General features: G+C 40.5%; 1 protein-coding gene across 4 annotated transcripts; it reads left to right on the top strand.

Annotated features, from left to right (window-relative positions):
• Positions 1-280: 280 nt before the first annotated feature.
• Positions 281-8801, top strand: gja3 (gap junction protein, alpha 3). 4 transcript variants are annotated; one of them, XM_072577402.1, is made up of 2 exons: positions 281-329; positions 4788-8801. In XM_072577402.1, exon 2 carries the CDS (start codon positions 4805-4807, stop codon positions 5987-5989), a length of 1185 nt encoding a protein of 394 aa, XP_072433503.1. In that variant the 5' UTR covers positions 281-329; positions 4788-4804; the 3' UTR covers positions 5990-8801. The 4 variants fall into 4 exon arrangements, with proteins under 4 accessions (XP_072433503.1, XP_072433502.1, XP_072433504.1 ...); XM_072577401.1 differs by having other exon boundaries at positions 285-444; positions 4788-8800; XM_072577403.1 differs by lacking the exon at positions 281-329 and adding an exon at positions 720-830.
• The last annotated feature ends 7581 nt before the right edge of the window (positions 8802-16382 follow it).

A 16382-nucleotide genomic window follows, 5' to 3' on the forward strand; every position in this document is an offset into this window, starting at 1 on the left:
ATGATCAGACTGGTTTGCAAGTTTAGTGAGCAACCAAGTGAGTTCAGAGCTACAAAATTCGGGGCTACACAAACACAAGGAATGCGGTAATATTTACAGTGAAAAGTAACTTTTCAGTTTGGTTATTTGTTTTAAAGTGGAGTAATAAACCCACAAAGATTATAAATCTACCTTCTTCCAGAGTGATGAGTTTTGCTTGGGTCTTTATGGTAGGGGCGTGGCGTTGTCCTCCGTCGAGTGACAAGCGAGCTTCAGCCATGCATTCTCTCATAACGTGACAGCGGCGATGGCTAGGGGAGAGCCGAAACTTCGCGCGGTCCAATCTGCAGGTTTAATAGAGCTTTGAATCACTTTTCTCTTCCTCACAAGACTGCCTTGGAAATCAATGTGTGAAGAAAGTGATTGTGCTTAAATAGGCTGTCTGACAGCGGTCAGAAGTGTTGGGTAAGCTGGCAGTAGTGCTGGGGAGGGGGAGGGTTACATAGAACAAGTCTGCTTCGTGTCCCCAGTGCATTCAAAATATGGCATCTATGACAGCCGGATGTGTTAGTAGCTAGCTGGGTTTGTCATCTCTATTTGAGTATGATACAATTTGGTATCATGAAACATTTTGACGAGATGAGAGTCTTCACACACGTCTTTTTTTTTATGTGGGTGGTGGTTGGGCGGGTATGATGAAGTTTCTTATATAAGGATTTTCAGTGTCTAGTTTAATACGATTTAAACTGAAATTTACAGTTGAGCAACTGGTAAATGGATGTAAAACAGTGGTAAAGTAGTTTATTAGTGTATGAAAAGAACGGCCTCGCTGATCCCGATGATCCCTCATGGTGAGTGTATTCTGAAACTCAAAGCCTATGGTTCAGATTAAGGTTGGTATGACTGAAATGAGCTGCAACATTTTAAGGTTAAATTCGGTTCTGCGCAAACTTGTTTGTTATTTTTATTCTATAAATTTCCAAGCAACTTCAAATATACTTTTGGAAAACAAAAGCAGCTTTAAAACGGCACATCTGGGACCGAGCATCCCTATAAACCAAATACAAGGGTTTAACTCTAATTTCACCGTTAAAGCTCCAGAAGTAGTTTTCCGGCTGAACTTAAAGGAAGACACTGTCATTAACAACAATTAATCAAAGTACACTTTAACAACATCGACATCATAACTGACCAGAGAGATTTTCATCTTCATTGCATTTAGTTACCTTTTCTAGAAGCACTGTTCTACAATCCATGATGACTACAATGGTTATAAAAACGGAGACTATTTACAGCAAACCACAGTGTTATAAATCTGGTTATTTCCTTTCGCAGCAGTTTCTTGAATTTTCTTTTTAATTTAACAGGCATCAGAATTTTCTACTTAAATAAGGCGTCATTGATGTTACGTTTAAGCAATAGTGCCATGGATAATGATTAAGTGTTTGCTTTTATTTTTCATACCAAATTGTGTAATTCATTGACACTCTCCACGAAGTGACAATAATGACACTGAAGCAAAAATATAATGTGAGAAATATTACACGAGTAAAATCGATTCTATTTTGTACAGGGCACCTGTTGATGCCACGAGAAGCTGAATAAGCTATTTTTTCCTTATTCAGCAATTTGTTTTCTGTTGACGCAAGCTGGATCTCAGTCCGCTGAATTGCCAGGATTTCAAATTCTTAAATTGATGGTTATGAGGTACATGCAACACAAAAAGTTAAACTTCTTGACTATCTAGTTTTGATATGAACAGGTTAAACGATTTATATTTTAATTATTGCAATGTAAATTGATTACCGATACTTTAATTAATCGTAATGGTATTGAATTTAAAAACGACTTAAATTTAGTGTTCCCTAGACCGAGAGACATGGTTTCAAATCCCACCTGTTTCTGAGGTGTGTAATCACATCTCTGAACAGCTTGATCGGAGAAATAGGTTTTTTTTTAAACAGTAGTTAGTGGTTGCCAATGATATTCTAATAAGCCCTGTATTAAAACTAAACAGCACTAACTTTCCACAAATCTGGTTGGAGGCCTATTTCAAGCAAATTTTAAAACGCTAAATGTTCAATGTAAATTCCAAGGTTGATTTAAATTATGTTTATGAGTTCAAAAGGTCTTGAAATATCAAAGAATCAGCTAAGATGATTAGTTTTCAAAAGTTTGGGAAGACATTGATAGATTTTATACGATCTGAAACACAACTCGTGTACATTCAAAAGGCGATACTCCTGCATTTCGATTATTAATAATATTTATCCAGTGTAATTGTTAATATCATGTTCTTATGTAACACATGCATTTCTGCGTGATATGCTTCATAATATTCTTTTAGACTGAATCACTAATACCGAATTTGCCTTTTTAAAAATAATTTGTGGTGCAAGCCAAATTCAGTCTGGTAAGATTGCGTACATAACACAAATGTTTCGCTTTAAAAACGACTTGGCTAGTCATTTATACGCACGAACCATTTTACGTGCCTGCCTTTGACAATCAAATGTGTCTGAAATTATGCTATTTTGGTGTTATTAAACCCATCAATGCAATTAACTGTTATGAGTTGCACTTTTCGACAATTACGTTCTCTGTGACTCAAACCAGCAACTCTCAACTAGGATACACAACTGTCGAGGGCCCCGCTAAAATGAAATAAGTAGAACTAATATTTTAAAACGAACCAAAGTGCAAAATAATGAATTCAAATGATAACAATATGAATGAAAAGTAAAAGGAAATGCATTGCAGAAATGTCGTTTAGTGATATAAAACCGATAAACAAATAAGGCAATGAATAGGTCAACGATAGCAAAAAAACCAGCTACATCAACTTGCAAGTTCTTAAGGCTGGAAAAATGTCCATTGTATTAAAAGAATGCTGGTTGTGATTAGCCGAGGCATATTCAACCTGGAATAAGAAATATATCAGCGTTTGAATATGTAAACTGAAAGATGTTCAATGAGACTATATTTATTGATAACTAAATGACATTGAAATGAATTAATGAAGGAAATCGGGCATGTTCGTTACGTGGCGGTACAGCTATGCGATCAAGTAAAATTAAACCTAATGGGTACTGATGTAAAATCGGGTCAATAACTTATCAGTTAGTACACACAAACAATAAGTTAATGTTTCTGAAATTAGCTATTATAGTTCAAAACTGGAAACTGCTAGTCTTACCGTCATTATCAAAATCAGCAACTGGCATATCTCTTAATATTTCACAGAAGTGCCTTTAGTTGTTTTATGCGGTGATTTCCAGGGTAGTTGCAACAACCTAAAATATTGAGTAAAAGGTTGAAGAAACGAAAGCACCGAAATTGAATGTACTGATCAATTTATAGGAGTCCAAACCTATCATTCAAGTTATTGAATTTATTATGCAGTTATTCACAACACGGATAAGATTCATCTGACATATGTTTATTCTGTGTGCTGTGGAAATCACTATAAATGTATTTATTGAAGGCTGCAGATATTTTAATCAACCTATTCAGACATGTAACGAGATATTTCTGGAATAGGATGGGACTTGAACCTAGGCGTTCTGGCCCAGAGGTAGAGGGACTGCCACTGCATCACAAGACACCCACCCCCACCCTGTGTGCGTCTATGGTTTATTGCCCCGCCTTTTAATAGGTACAAATCGTATCATCGATAGAATCATGACGATTTCTTGATACTATTTTTGGACAAGCGCAACTGGTCCCCACCACGCCCCCCCATCTTCCACATATTTCAGATAGTATGAAAAGCAGCGTCCTATGTACTTGAGCAGGCAATTTGATTTGATTTAAACAATTTCACTGGTTCAGTGTTTCTTTTCGGTACTGTTTCCAGTGATTTCTTAAGATTTCCATATCATACAGTTATTACCATTTCCTCAAAAGACATATTTCCAAATACTTTTCAAAGTGCTTTTCGCATAAATGACTTAATATCATTGTTTCATATTCAATTTCTAAATGTTCTGTTTACTAATATGCATGGTATTTGGACTGACGCCAAATTATGGCATTCTTTTCAGAACTCAAACGGCTTTGTAAATCTGCAAATAGATGTAGAGTTTTAGTTTCAGATTTTAAAGCAATTGATTGGTTTCCGACTTAATTGGCAAAATGCAAAATTTATCATCTTTAATTATTTGATATAGATCACAACAATTTGTACATTTAAATGGGAAAATGAAGTGGCAAAAATACCCACTTTGTAAGAACATGCGGGGTACAATAATGTAATTAGCGCGATTTAAATTGATAAAGAATATATCAAAAGATTATTTTCAAAATGAACGGTATTGTGTCGTCGCGATTATAATACTATCTATGGCCATTTCAACAAAGGTCTTTTCCCTGGGGTGGGCGACTCGAGGACGAGAGGGCAGAGGTTTAGGTTGAGATGGGAAAATTTAAAAGGGACCTATGGAACAACTTTTTCACACATAGGATGGTGCGTGTATGGAATGAGCTTCCAAAGGAAGTGGGAGAGGCTGGTACAACATTTAAAAGGCATCTGGCTGGGCATATGAATGTGAAGGGTTTAGGTGCTGGCAAATGGGACTAGATTAGGTTAGGATATCTGGTTTAATGGACCAGTTGGACCGAAGGGTCTGTTTCCTGTTGTACATCTCTATGACTCCATATTGCCAACATTTGCTTTTTAATAACCACAAGTAAGCTTAATAACTGGCATTGCGTATTTTCAAAACCATTACTCCAAATATCCACCGAGGGTTTAGCCTTCCCATTCTCCAATATCTAATGGCTCTTTGTTCTATGGATTGTTTTTGCAGGATAGAGATTTGAAACAATGGGTGACTGGAGTTTTCTGGGAAGGCTTTTGGAGAATGCGCAGGAACACTCAACAGTGGTAGGCAAGGTTTGGTTGACTGTGCTCTTCATCTTCCGAATCCTAGTGCTGGGGGCTGCGGCTGAGGAAGTCTGGGGAGATGAGCAATCCGATTTCACCTGCAATACCCAGCAGCCTGGTTGTGAGAACGTCTGCTATGATAAGGCATTTCCCATCTCTCACATCCGATTCTGGGTGCTCCAGATCATCTTCGTGTCAACGCCTACCTTGATATATCTGGGCCATGTACTGCACATTGTGCGGATGGAAGATAAAAGGAAAGAGAGGGAAGAAGAGATCAGAAAAGCCCAGAATGAAGCAGACAAAGAACTGCTTCTCAAAAATGGTAAAAAGGAGAAGCTTCCTTTTAGAGATGACCATGGCAAAATTCGAATTCAAGGGGCTTTGCTACGCACCTACGTTTTCAATATAATTTTCAAAGCGATGTTTGAAATTGGATTTATTGTAGGTCAGTATATCTTGTATGGCTTTAAGCTTAGCCCACTGTATCGGTGCAATAGATGGCCATGCCCCAACACCGTGGACTGCTTCATATCACGGCCAACAGAGAAGACTATCTTCATCCTATTTATGCTTGTGGTGGCTTGCGTGTCCCTTTTCTTGAACCTAATGGAAATCTATCACCTCGGATGGAAGAAGCTGCGACAGGGTGTAACCAACCGACAGCCCCCGGAACTGGAGCAGAAGCCGGAGCCCCTGACACCAGTCACAAGGACTGCCCCAAGCACCTTCAGCTATCCATACTTCCCGGACACAGCCGAGGGACCCCATCCCTACCCCGGAGGCCCGCCGAATGAGTTCAAAATGGCGGCGTTGCCCGAGGATAGGTCGCCGTACATAGCATACAACAACAAATTGGCTGCCGAGCAGAACTGGGCCAACATGGCCGCCGAGCAAAACCGCCATCTCAGCGCCAGCAACGACAATGGTAACGGGAGTCAGGAGCATGCGCTCCTCGTGCCGGCCAATCAGGAGAGCGCGTCTGCGGGCGGGGTTCCGCGCGGCAACGGTCACTTGACCACAATGGCCGAGATGCACGAGGCTCCCGTTACTGACACACGACCGTTGAGCCGGGCCAGCAGAGCAAGCAGCGGCCGAGCAAGGTCGGACGATCTGGCGGTTTAGCGTCCGCTTCAGACATCACTCGTCCTCCTTCATCCTCTCTTAAATCGGTACAAAATTTTAATATCAAGTCGGGTAGGTGGGAGAACCATGCATGCTGAGAAGCATGTAATTGCGATGCGCTCCCGGAGTTGTATTGTTAGTGGCTTTCACAGAGCCGATTTTGTTAAAAGTTACACACCTGTTAGCTTTAACATTTAGACATGTTCCGATTTTATGTTTTTCATAAACGAAAATCTACTGATTAACTTAATTAAGTAGACGGCCAAAAATGGCGAAATGACTATGCTCTTGATTTCGCATCATGTGGAAGTTAAACCGGATTCAGGAAAGTATACTTCCAATTGATTTATTATCATTAATTTCACCTCTAAGAGCTCATTTTACCGAACCCCATACTACATGTTGACTTAAGAACTGTACTTTTTAATACGTTAATCGCTATTTTATGGCAAGGTAAGATGTCTACAGTAAACTCGATAAACAACTCCTTAAATGTCTTATTCAAGTTAAAAATATGCACTCTGATTGTAATCTGTTCTCTTTAAATGAATAAGTAGGTAAAGTCTTTAAAACCGAACACCAAATTGCAGAATGCTTCATCACTCATGAGACATACCCAATTTAGATCTACTGAAGAGTTGCAATATTTAACTTCTTGGTTTTCATCCATCTCCAGTGTTCTACGTGGCTCAACAATGTTGTAAAATATTAAATTGTTCTGCTTATAGTGACAAAAGACAAGGAATGAATGAATGCATGTTTTATAGCATATGGTACATGGAAATAACATGAATTTAAGTGTATTCTAAAAAGTATCATGGCAAGGTAGCAAGCAAACCAATTATAGAGTAAGGGGGATACATTGCAGTTTATTTGTGGGTGAGGGTATGTTTGTGTGTGTTAATAGATACAGTACTATTCTGACAAATTTAGGAGTCCATCACACTTGACTACATCAGAGCAGAAGATGGGTTAGAATGACCAAGAAGTAATATAAAATTATAGTTTGCAATAAAACCAAAAGTAATTTTTTACTTTTTAAAAAGGTTTTTAGGTTAAGTTTACCATCACAACATGGTTTTTTTTAAAAAACCATCAATAAAATTGAAAGTCCCAAGTGTTTATTTACCTTTCCAACACCATGTTAAATTTGGAACGACCAAACAGTAGTTCTGTAATTACTGCTATAAGCCTTAATTGTGAGAGATGACAACATACTACTAATATTCCAGGGCTAGGACATGATGCTGCAGCCTACTTTTCATTGCTGAAAGAAAGAAAAACAGTGAATTGAATTTTGTTGCTTTAGGTACTTAGTTTTGATGTGTTTTTTGAGATTGGGAATCATGGCTAATATCAGGAAAACAAGTGTTAAAATGTCAATTGCCCTTGACAGCCATGGTAGAATCTTCAAAGAATCATTATGCAAAACAAGGCTGCACAGGCCATTCATAATCACATCTTTTTAGGAGATGAAAACCTGAGTAAAAGTTGATAAAACTTTCAGGAATAAAGGACATACAGAAACTGTTATGTATTAGAGGTATTCTAGGTTTCATCTGTACTTCAAAGTCACATTGACTTTGGAAACAGACTTTATGACCAGAAACCTCTTTTCCTTTTAAAAAAAAGAGAGAAATGCTATTACTTTAATTTCATGGTTTAATGCAAGAGCTATTGTCAAAATGTAGTCTATTTTCCGAAGTACCCTAACTCAAAAAAAATCTTAGAACAGACTTACTTGTGGCGTTGTTTTTAGTTATAGTGAAAAGATAATGCCTCAAAACAAACAAATCTGCTCTTATCAATGAGTTGATCTTATATAATGTTTTAAACAATTGGCATTTGTTTTGATGAATCCAATAGATAATTGGCCAGATAAACAAACAAAATTACATATTTCTTGAATTAAGGAATCAAAAGTTTCCTTTAATATCTTTCAAGGATTAATTTAATTTTCTAGTTTGGGATTACTTTATTTATGAAACCCTTAACATTATTGACTAAATAAATGAAGGAATAAGCTTGTAGGTGTAATATTTTTAACATTCTTTATTTGCACCTATTTTCTTGTACTGTATATGATGTATTTGTGACAGTGTTACGGTTTCTGAAAGTTTACGTCTAAAATTGCACATTTGAGCAAACAAAAAATAAGATGCCAAAGTTTATATCGTTGGATACCAAATTTTAAGAAAATGGCCCTGCCGATATGTATCGAATTCAAAGTAAATGTCTTAATACTAAATTGGGGCTCTTTGCAGAAAAGACAGTACATACAATAAAAAAAATTCTGGTATACACATGAAAGTTATTACATTTGTTATTGTATTACACCTAATTTATGCTGAATGTGAGAAATACACAGCTTTAGCCACAGAATAATTTACCTTGCGATAGAAAATCATGTAGCATTGGGATATAGCAGTTGGGCATATTTGGTGATTAGTCCAGTATACATTTACTATACCAGGAGACTATATTAGGTGAGAAAATATTTTGTACACTAAATTTGAGTTGACTAATTAGGTTTCTTAATTCAATGTGTTGCTTTCTACTATGCTTTTCGTTAACAGCCAAAGACTTGCCGAGAGGCTTCAAAGCCTGCTTGTTGCCCATGAAAACATTCTATTACTTACCTAATGCAGTATATCCTCTCATTCAGAGGCAAAGTATTTCTGGGCAGTCAGGGGCATTCAATGATTTGGAGCAAAAACAGCAAAGCTGTTTTAAGTACTGTCTTTAAAGATGTGCCTTATGTATTATAATCTGTAAGAGCAAATTGATGTAAATGTTAATTTACCTCAAATGTTTACAAAAGTGTTATCTAATAAACGTTTTTTGTACCATCTTCTTGCCTTATCACTTCAGAGCAATATCCTTGTTTTACATAATTTAAAAAAAAATTGACTCATGTTTTTCAGACAGGTATAAAATTAAATCAACAAGAACACAAGAATACTCAAGAATGAAACAATCTGCTAAACCTCCAAATTTCTGCCTCCGATGTAAATGTATAGAGACCAAAACCGCGCACACGATTCCAAGTGTAGCTTCAAAGCCTTGCACAATTGTGTCAATGATCTTAAGCTTATGTTCCAATTTCCTTGCACATAAAGCCAACGTACCATTTTCTTTCCCAATTGCTTGTAGTACCTGTATGCTAACTCTGTGTTCCATATAGAAGCCTCTCTGAACATTAGCAGTTACAAGCTTCAAGCCCTTTAAGACTAATTGAATAGCCTCACATTTCTCCCCATTGTACTCCACCTATCACCTTCTGCCCACTCATTTAACATCTCTTTGCAGCCTATGTCCTTCACACACCTTACATTTCCACATGATTTTGAATCATCTGCAGACTTTGCTCAGCCTGCCAACTTGAAAATGTACCATTTATTTGTATTATCTGTCTCTGTTCGTTAACTAATCCTCTAAACATGCAAATACACCATTCTAATAACTTGTGTATTAACCTTTTATGTGCCACCTTATCAAGCATTTGTTAGAAATCCAAGTTTACTACATGTCAACTCCACTTTGTCTGTTCTTCCAGTTACACCCTCAAAATAACACATTTTTGAAACAGAATTTTCTGTGAAGTCATATTGTACCAATCACACTGTGCGTTTCTAAGTGTATTCTTAATAAAACTTTCCTGATAACTGATGTCAAGCTAACTGGCCTGTAGTTGCCCCTTCTTGAATAATGATGTTGCATTTGCTAACTTCCAGTTTGCTGGGTCCATTCCAGAATCTAGTGAATTTTCAGTGCATCCACCATCTCTGCAATAATTCCTTGTGGAATCCTAGGATGTAGGCCACTAGACTCTGAAAGTTTACCTGATTTTAGTCTCTTCTGTTTCTGCTGTGTTTTTCCTCTACTAATGCTAATTAACTTAATTTCCTTGAAGTTATTAGCCCCTAAATATCCTCTGTATCTATTATGTTGCCAACCACAATCAGCTTACAGTTGGGATAGTTTGCCATAACTATCCTTTATCCATGTGCTGTCCACTTCTATGACTCTATGGGGGCACCTAAGGTCTACTTAGATTAAGTGGGAAAGGAAAACTACTAGTGAGCCTTAATGAGTAGAAGATCCTGTCTTAAAAAAGATGTAAATTATTGCATGATAGCAATAGGTACAGGTTACATTAGTAAGTTAGACATTGCTACAAAGAATATGAGGAGACATAAGACATAAGTCTGTCCCCTCTGAGATTCTAATCTGTTCTATCTTTCAGTTTGGATGCTTAATAATGTCTCCAACATGAACCATTTCAGAACCATTACCTTATAAAGTACCCTTAATTTCTGGTATGTAACTTGTGCATTCTATTATGAAGGCAGGCACAAAATATTTAGTCTCTTTGCCATTATGTTCATTCCCCATGATAATTTCTCTTCCCTCTGCTTAGGGATCAATGTTTACTCCACCTACTCTCTTCCTTTACACGTTGTGTTTTCACGAATCCTGGATAGTTTACTCTCATTATTTGGATAGCCATTTGCTGGTTTCTAATATTTTTAATTCTCAGAATGACCATTAAACTTTACTATGTTATATGCCTCTTTGATAATTCCCTTAACTTTCTTAATACACCCCAGATGTATCTTTCTTGTTGAATTTTTATGTTTCAACAGAACATATTTAAGTTGAATATTTTGTACTATTACTTTGAATGTTTACCACAGTTTATTATCACCATACCTTTTAGTCTGTTTGCACAATCGACCTTAGCCAGCTCTCTGCTCATGCCTATGCAATAGGCTTTGTTTAAGCTTTAAGATTGTTGTTTGTGATTGAGGTTTGCAATTTTCAAATTTAATTTGGAATTAATTGTATTATATTCTCTAATTCATAGTGGACTTTTTGCCATGATATTATGAGTTATGTGAGAATGTAACAAGACCATAAGAAATGGGAACAGGAGTATGCTATTCGGCTCTTTGAGCCCATTCCACAATTCAATTGGATTATGGATGATATACCTCAATAACCTTTCCCTACATGGCCCCGTATCCACTGATGTTTTTAATGTGTAAATCTGTCAATCACAATTTTGCAGATATTTCATGAATTAGCCTCCAAAGCTCTCTGGGTGAGAACTCCAAATATCGCTCATGCTTTGACTGAAGGAATACCTCTCACCTCAGTCTTAACTGCTTTGTCACATATTCTTCAGACTACTTCCCTGCCCACCCAGGGGAAAGACAACAGTATAGTGATATCGTGACTAGATCAGACATCCATCGTAATGCTCTGGTGGCATGAATTTGAAGGAGACAGATGTTAGAGATCAGAATTGAGAGTGTGCTCTGGAAAAGCGCAGCAGGTCAAACAGCATCCGAGGAGCAGGAAAATCAATGTTTAGGGCTGGAACCCTTCTTCAGAAATGCGGCTGGGAGCCTTGAGGGTGGAGAGATAAATGGGAGAGGGGTGGGGGAAAGTAGCTGAGAGTGCAATAGGTGGGTGGAGATGGGGGTAAAGGTGATAGGTCTGAGAGGACGGTGGAGCGGATAGGTGGGAAGGAAGATTGACAGGTGGGACAGGTCATGAGGGCAGTGCTGAGCTGGAAGGTTGGAACTGGGGTAAGGTGGGGGAGGGGAAATGAGGAAGCTGGTGAAGTTCACATTGATGAACTAGGGCTGAAGGGTTCAGAGGCGGAAGATAAGGCATTCTTTCTGCAGGCGTCGGGTGGTGATGGAGGAGGCCTTGGACCTGCATGGCCGCAGCAGACTAGGAGGAGGAGTTGAATGTTCAGCCACGGGGCATTGGGGTTGGTTGTTGCAGGTTCCTGGAGATGTTCTTCTGTGAGAAGGCGTCCAGTCTCCACAGTGTAGAGGAAATCGCATCGAGAGCAATGGATGCAATAAATGATGTGTGGAAGTGCAGGTGAAACTTTGGTAAATGTGGAAGGCTCCTTTTGTGGCCTTGAACGGAGGTAAGGCAGGAGGTGGGTGCAGGTTTTGCAATTCCCGCGGTGGCAGGGGAGGTGCCAGGAGGAGGGTGGCTTGTTATGGGGCGTGGACCTGACCAGGTGGTCACGGAGGGTACAGTTTTTGCGGATAGGGGTGGGGAGGGAAATATATCCCTGGTGTTGGGGTTCATTTGTAGGTGCGGCAGATGATGGGATTTATGCGGAGGTTGTTGGGGTGGAAGCTGAGGAACGGGGGGGGGGGGGGTTCTGTCCTTGTTGCGGTTGGAGGGGTCGGGTGGGGTTTGACGGCAGAGGTGCTGGACGTGGATGAGATGCGTTGGAGGGCACCTTCAACTATGTGGGAGGAGAAATTTTGGTCTTCAAAGAAGGAGGCCATCGGGTGTTTTCTGTGGTTGAACTGGTCATCCTGGGAGCAGATGCGGCAGAAGCAGAGGACTTGGGAATATGGGATAGCATTTTTGCAAGAGGTAGGGTGGGAGGAGATGTAATCCATGTAGTTGTGGGAATTGGTGGGTGTGTAAAAAAATGTCAGTGTTGAGTCGGTCCTCGTGGATGGAGATGGAGAGGCCTAGGAAGGGGAGGAAGGTATCAAAGATGGTCCAGGTGAATTTAAGGAATGTGTTGGTGAAGTTGATGAACTGTTTGACCTCCTCGTGGGAGCTAGCAGTGGCGCAGATGTAGCAGAGGAAGAGGTGGGGAGTGGTGCCTGTGTAGCTCTGGAAGATGGACTGTTCTACATAGTCAACAAAGACAGGCAGAGCTGAGGCCCATGAGGGTGCCTATGGCTACCCCTTTCATTTGGAGGAAGTGGGAGGATTAGAAGGAGAAATTGTTAAGGGTGAGGACCGGTTCAGCCAAACAAATAAGTGTCAGTGAAAGGGTACTGGTGAGAACGCTGGGAGAGGAAGAAACGGAGGACTTGGAGGCCCTGGTCATGGCGGATGGAGGTGTAGAGGGACTGGATGTCCATGGTGAAGATGAGGCATTGGGGGCATTGGAAACGGAAATCTTGCAGGAAGTGGAGGGCGTGGGTGGTGTTCCGAATGGAGTTCCTGGACCCGGGGGGATAGGACAATATTGTAGATGGAGATGAGCTCGGTGGGGCAGGAGCAGGCTTAGACAATAGGTCGGCTGGGGGAGTAAGGCTTGTGGATCTTGGGAAGGAGGTACAGTCGGGTGATGCGGGGTTCCTGAACTATGAGATTGGTAGCTGTAAGTGGGAGATCCCCTAAGGTGATGATGTTGTGTATAGTCTGGGAGATGATGGTTTGGTGATGGGGTGTGAGGTCATGGTAGAGGGGGCAATAGGAGGAGGTGTCTTCGAGTTGGCGCCTGGCTTCAACGGTGTAGAGGTCAGTGCGCCAAACTACCACTGCACCCATTTTGTCTGCCGGTTTGAAGGTGAGGTTGGGGTTGGAGCGGAGGGAGTGGAGGGCCACATGTTGTGAGGGCGAGAGGGTGGAGTGGGTGAGGCGGTTGGACAGGTTGAGGCCGTTGATGTCACGGCGGCAGTTCGAAATTAAGAGATCAAGGATGGGTAGCAGGCCAGCACAGGGTGTCTAGGTGGATGGCGTGTGTTGGAGGTGGGAAAAGGGGTCCTCAGTGGGAGGGTGGGTGTCTTGGTTGTAAAAGTGGAGACGGAGGCGGAGGTGGCGGAAGAAATGTTCAAGGTCGCAGCGTGTGTAGAACTTGTTAATCTAGGACTGCAGAGGGATAAAGGTGAGGCCTATACTGTTGACTCCCAGCCTTACCCCCCTCCCATTTATCTCTCTACTCCACAGGGTCCTGAAGAAGGGCTCCGGCCCAAAACGTTGATTGTCCTGCTCCTTGAATGCTGCCTGACCTGCTTTGCTTTTCCAGCACACACTCTTAACGGTATGAATTTGAATCCCACCATGGCAAATTAATTAGGAGCAGGTCACTTGGCTCCTCATGTCTGCTCTGTCAAGACCTTGGCTGATCTGATTACTCCATGCTTCCATAAGCTTTAACTCTTTTGCTTATCAAGATTCTATCTACCATTAATTTAAAAATATTCAAAGTATTCAACTTCTGTTACCTTTTAAAGAAGAACATTTCAAAGGACACCAAAATTGGAGGTGTAGTGGACAACGAAGAAGGTTACCTCAGACTACAACGGGATCTTGATCAGATAGGCTAATGGGCTGAGAAGTGGCAGATGGAGTTTAATTCAGATAAATGTGAGATGCTATATTTTGGGAAAGAAATCTTAGCAGGACTTATACACTTAATGGTAAGGTCCTAGGGAATGTGGCTGAACAAAGAGACCTTGGAGTGCAGATTCATAGCTCCTTGAAAGTGGAGTCACAGATAGATAGGATAGTGAAGAAGGCATTTGGTATGCTTTCCTTTATTGCTCAGAGTATAAAGAACAAAGAAAATTAACAGGCCCTTCGGCCCTCCAAGCCTGAACCAATCTAAATCCACTGTATAAACCTAAACCACTGTCAATTCCTAAGTATCTGTATCCCTCTGCTTCACACCTACTCATGTATCTATCCAGATGCACCTTAAATGAATCCACCATGATTGCCTCTACTTCCTCTGTTGGCAACATGTTCTAGGTACCTATTATCCTCTATGTAAATTACTTGTCGCGTATATCCCCCTTAAACTTTTCACCTCTCACCTTGAATGTATGACCTCTCGTTATTAAATCCCTCACCCTGGGAAATAGCTTATCTCTATCTACCCTGTCTATCTACCCTTCATGATTTTGTAGACCTCAATCAGGTCCCCCCTCAATCTCCTTTTTTCTAGTGAAAACAATCCTAACCTACTCAACCTTTCTTCATAGCTAGCACCTTCCATATCAGGCAACACCCTTGTAAAAACCTTCTCTGCACCCTCTCCAAAGCGTTCACATCGTTTTGGTAATGTGGTGACCAGAACTGTACACAGTATTCTAAATGCGGCCGAACCAATGTCTTGTACAATTTTAACATGACCTGCCAGCTCTTATACTCAATTCCCCGTCTGATGAAGGCAAGCTTACCATATGCCTTCTTGACTACTCTATCCACCTGTGCAGCCACTTCAGGGTACAATGGACCTGAACTTCCAGATCTCTCTGCTCATCAACTTATCCCAAAGCTCTTCCATTTACAGTATAATTCGCTCTAGAATTAGACTTCCCAAAATGCATCACCTCCCATTTGCCTGGATTGAACTCCATCTGCCACTTCTCTGCCCAACTCTCCAATCTATCTATGTTTTCCTATACTCTTTGACAGTCCCCTGTGCTTTTTGCTACTCCACCAATCTTTGTGTCATCTGCAAACTTACTGATCAGACCAACAATGCCCTCTTCCAGATCATTTATGTATATTACAAACAACAGCAGTCCCTGCACTGATCCCTGTGGAACACCACTGGTCACCTTTCTCCATTTCGAGAAACTCCCTTCATCTACTACTCTCTGTCTCCTGTTGCTCAACCAGTTCTTTATCCACCTAGCTAGAACACTGCACACCTCACTTTCTCCATTAGTTTACCATGGGGAACTTTATCAAATGCCTTATTAAAGTCCATGTATATGGTAACTACAGCCCTTCCTTTATCTATCAACTTGGTCACTTCCTCAAAGAACTCTTAAATTGGTAAGGCATGATCTACCCCACACAAAACCATGTTTTCTATCACTGATAAGCCCATTCTTTTCCAAATATCAATGATTTTATCCCTCAGTACCTTCTCTAACAACTTTCTCACCACTGACGTCAGGCTCACTGGTCTGTACTACCCTTCTTTTACACGGGAACAACATTAGCAACCTTCCAGTCCTCCAGCACCTCACCTATGTTTAAGGATGCTACAGAGGTATCTGTCAGCTATTTCCTCTCTCGCCTCCCTCAGCAACCTGGCATAGATCCCATCCGGTCCTGGGCATTTGTCCACCTTAATATCCTTTAGCCTACCCAACATATATCAAGGTGATCCAGAATTAACAAACTTCTATCTCTAATCCCAGCATTCATCACCTCCCGTTCCTCAGTGAACACTGATGCAAAGTAATCATTGAGAATCTCACCCATTTTCTCAGGTTCAATACACAACCTTCTTTCCTTACCTTTTAGTGGACCAACCCTTTTTCTGGTTACCCTCTTGCTTCTTATATAAGAATAAAAGGCCTTGGGATTCTCCCTAATTCTGCTCACCAAAGCTATTTCATGACCCTTTTTAGCCCGCTTGATTCCTCGTTTAAGAATGGTCCTACTTACCCAATATTCGTCCAAGGCCCATTCTGTTCTTAGCTGCCTGGACCTTATGTATGCTTCTCTTTTCCTCTTGGCTAGTTGCATGATTTCTCCTGTCATCTACGGTTCACGAATCCTGCCTTTCCTATCCCTTGTTTTCAAAGGGATGTGCCTATCCTATGTTATCTTCAACCTATCTTTGAAAGCCTCCCACATATCAAGTGTGGACTTT

Source organism: Chiloscyllium punctatum, chromosome 9, assembly GCF_047496795.1.
Source record: "Chiloscyllium punctatum isolate Juve2018m chromosome 9, sChiPun1.3, whole genome shotgun sequence".
Classification (NCBI taxonomy): domain Eukaryota; kingdom Metazoa; phylum Chordata; class Chondrichthyes; order Orectolobiformes; family Hemiscylliidae; genus Chiloscyllium; species Chiloscyllium punctatum.

Excerpts from the sequence above, each read along its gene's own strand:
- gja3 (XM_072577402.1), top strand. The coding sequence starts at position 4,805 with ATGGGTGACTGGAGTTTTCTGGGAAGGCTTTTGGAGAATGCGCAGGAA.